At 39.5% G+C, this 3,896-nt stretch overlaps 1 protein-coding gene across 1 annotated transcript in view; it reads left to right on the forward strand.

Annotated features, from left to right (window-relative positions):
* Window positions 1–2,754, forward strand: part of LOC149821352 (uncharacterized) — an 8,722-nt gene extending 5,968 nt beyond the window's left edge. Inside the window, exon 2 of the mRNA XM_089981938.1 lies at window positions 2,277–2,754. Within this exon, the coding sequence (XP_089838064.1) occupies window positions 2,277–2,754 (478 nt within the window). The remainder of the gene's footprint in view (window positions 1–2,276) is intronic.
* Window positions 2,755–3,896: the final 1,142 nt, after the last annotated feature.

A 3,896-nucleotide genomic window follows, 5' to 3' on the forward strand; every position in this document is an offset into this window, starting at 1 on the left:
AGTTTTTGGACATAAAAATATGTTTTTTTAGGTTTGAAAATTTGGTGCATTGTCAGCTGTTGATTTTTCAAACCCTTGTAAAATCTGACAAATACTGTCAATTTCTACTAAACTTAATATGGAGATCATATGTGGAGGGTCAGATGTAGAAAAAAAATGTTACATTTTTCACTATGGGTTGCTGATGTGGATTTGGTATGCATTGATCCACGATCCAAATGGATCTCAATACATGCAGAAGCTTTTTCACTAAGATGAGTCCGACCAGGATTCTGGGAAATAAGGTTTTCTAGACTCGTGCACTCTGCTCTGACAGAGGTGATCCAAAGGAAAGTTGTGCGCGACTCGCACACCTTTCCAACGAATATAAAATCACTAGATTCAGATCAGGAATGTCCACTCTCCGGACTCAAAACCGAGACTGATAGTCAAATCTGAGGCAGGCTCTTTGGGTTCAGTGGGCAGCCTGTTTGAAAAGGGTTTTGATGCCTCAGACAACAGAGTTTGTGAAAACTTCCAACAAATGAACTGAAGGTCTAATTCAGACCTTTTCAAAAAGCTATGACTCGTATTTTTTGAGCAATCATATGCGCCTCTATTGAATTTTAAAATCCCTGATGAACTAATTGCTAACTAGCCTAACCTGCTAATTGGGTTTTGATTGGTCGTGCAAATCGCCTCGGATTCAAGCACACAAATGAGGGTTTCAGAAGAAACCCCGAACTTCACTATAGTGCGGAAAAATGTTAGATAACCAGACTAACTTTCAAATTTCGATTTCATCCCCATACATATTCAGATATTAAAAAAATATGAAGACATACATAGAATGTTCTAGCAGTGAATATTATATTCAAACTTAAGAAAAGTACAGAAAGATATATTTTTTTAGACTACTTGCAGGCTGAATCAATTAAAATGAAAACATGAAAAAATTTAGATCTTTGTCTTAGCTTTCTACAGAATCAAACAGATCAGATTTTCATGAAGGGAATCGTGAGAAATTACCAAAATACGGAACACTGTTCACACTGTTCTGGACGGGGCAGGGTCTGACAGATTCTGTCTGACTGATTGCTTGACAGAGAATTTAAGAGACCATTCCAGCTGAATCAGGCTACAATTTCAACAACAATGTTGTAGGTCTGTGTCCTAGCTTTTCAGGAAGCTCAAGAACACCAGAATCGGACCATTATCTTATCAGATACAGTCGATTCTTTGGAGTTGTCTCTAACAATTTCAGAACTAGAAATCTGATTTTTGACAGAAACTGAGTGTAAGCAACCCACAACGAGAAGGATTATAAAACAAACTTTAAGAGTATTCAATAACATAAAATCTCAGTACATTCATTCAATCAATCATAAACATGTTTCTTGGAGATTACAATCATCAAAAACAGCAATAGAACAACACAAAGACAATGAAACTAAAAAAAATGCTAAATACAAGAAAAACAAGAGTAGAGTTTGTTTATCTCCTTTGCAGCCACGAATTGAATACAAGCTTGTCTTCAATGGTAGACCATGATCAGCTTGATGCCTCCAATGTCTCAAACACCAGCACCAAGCTTTCCAAACCTTAATCACACGACCCGCTCACACGCACAACTCCACAAGGCTTTGCAACACCTTCTTCATTGATGCCATCAACAGGCAACTTGTTAGGGACTTTAGAGGCTTAATCGAGCTGAATCAAGCCAAAGAAGAGAGAGGGAGAGAAATTTCAGTTGCTTGCTTGCGAAAGCTTAGATAACTCAGAGTGCAAGAGAGCGAAAAAAGAGAGAGGGAGAGAAATTACAATCACTTTAAAGAAATCACAATGAGGGTAAATAAAAGAAAGCTCAATGCATTTGCATTAATTCACAATTTTGCCTGCCACTACAAGAAACCTATGAATTAGCGACGACCTAAATTCGTCGCTAATCTGACGCTAATCCGTCGCTAAACAGTTTAGCGACGGATTAGCGTCAGATTAGCGACGAAAAACTTTCATCGCGAATTTTTCGACGCTAAGTAGTGCCAGAACTTCTCCGCCGCTAATTCTGTCGCTAATTTGCGACGGATTAGCAACGAATATGATCCATCGTGAGTCTTTCGCTATTTTAAATTAGCGATGGATCATATCCGTCGTTAAATTTAAAAAAAAAAAATTAAAAATTTTGCTCGTTGTCGGCGCGTTCTCTGACAAGAAGCAATTTTTTTTGCACAACTAGCGTGTTCCGGCGTCGGGACGCTCTTCCCCTAACAATCACGATGAACCGGCGCTGCCTCCAGTTGCATCTTCCTCACCCTCACCCTCCGCCTCTTCTCTTCACTCTACGGCTTCTTCATCCTCCTCCTCCACGTGACTACCATCGTTGCCACCAGATTTGGCTGCGCGTCGGCCACCAGCGCTGCCTCGCACACGCGCTGGTACACCTCCCACATGGTGTCAACCGTGCTGATGGCCATATTCGAGGGGTCGGTGTCGGTGCTCATCTTCACACGGACGGGAGACTTCCTGCAGTCCCTCAAGTCGTACGTCAGAGAAGACGACGCAGAGGTGATACTCAAGCTTGCGGGGGGTCTCTGTGTGCTCATATTTTGCTTGGAGTGGGTGGTGTTGTGCTTGGCATTCATAATGCGCTACAACGCCTATGTTGTTGAACCGGCGCATTCCGGCATCGTCGACTCCGACAGGCTCCAGTGGCTCCCCAACAACAACCTCCTCTTCGTCGCCACTCTCTTCGACTCCGGCAAGCTCCAGGTTTAAATCGAACGGGAGGGAAAAACAAAGGGAGAAAAAATTTTGAACGGAGGGAGGAAAAATTTCGTGCCTCAGGTGGGACGAAAATTAGCGACGGAATTAGCGAGGGAATTTTTCTGTCCCTAATATGTCGCTAATTAGCGACGGATTAGGGACGGAAAAATTTCCTCGCTAATTCTGTCGCTAATTAACATTTTTTTAGTGTTTTGGCGACGAAAAAATGTTATCGCTAATCCCTCGCTAATTAGCGACGACTTTAGCGACAGAGATATTTCCGTCGCTAATTTTGCAAATATTTCAAACGTTAGCGACAAATAGTTTTCGCTCGCTAATCCGTCGCAAATTGGCAACGGAAAAAATCCGTCACAAATTTCCGTCGCTAAGTAGCATTTTTCTTGTGGTGTGCATGCTCATTACAGTTCAGATCTATAAGCTAACCCTTTAAAGTATTGATCAACCTCAACCAAAGTGCAAGAGAACACCCGTAATGATTAAAATTAAATTGACAGCACAAATGGACTTGAGTCTGCCTTTGAATACTAAACTTGCAAACTCCAAACCTCCAACCAGTGTTGTCTGTATCGATGTGTATAAGCCTAAATCGACCGATTCTTATTGTATTGCTAGAAAAATGATATGGTATTGTCCTGAATTCGGCTATTTTTTATTAAATATGAAAAATAGCTTTTTTTTAATATTTTTTTAATAGCTTTAACATGTGTCATGGATTGAAACATAATATTTTTTAATTATTTTTTGGCCAATTAAGAATGATTTACTTGAAAATCAGTATCGACCGAATCAATTGAATTATTGGCCAAATGATAAAGGTCTGATTTCTATACCGACAGCATTGCCAACAACATTATTTTTGTGATATCTAATAGAAAAATCTACATGCCAGTTCTCTCTTGAGTTATTGATACTTTGAGCCATCGATTCCGTGGGGGAAGCCACCTATTAGCATAAACCCAATTTTAACAGGCATTATATGCCAAAAACACAAATATTGGCAATATTGTGAGCATATTTTATATTTAATACAGTGTTTTAAATGCTGATAAATATTGATAAAACATTATATTGTGAAAATGATTAGAGTATCATGATTTATAATGATACCTAACATTTTAAAAATTCTTTTATGA

The sequence above is a fragment of the Nuphar pumila genome, chromosome 12 (assembly GCF_984573655.1).
Source record: "Nuphar pumila chromosome 12, dmNupPumi1.hap1.1, whole genome shotgun sequence".
Taxonomy (NCBI): domain Eukaryota; kingdom Viridiplantae; phylum Streptophyta; class Magnoliopsida; order Nymphaeales; family Nymphaeaceae; genus Nuphar; species Nuphar pumila.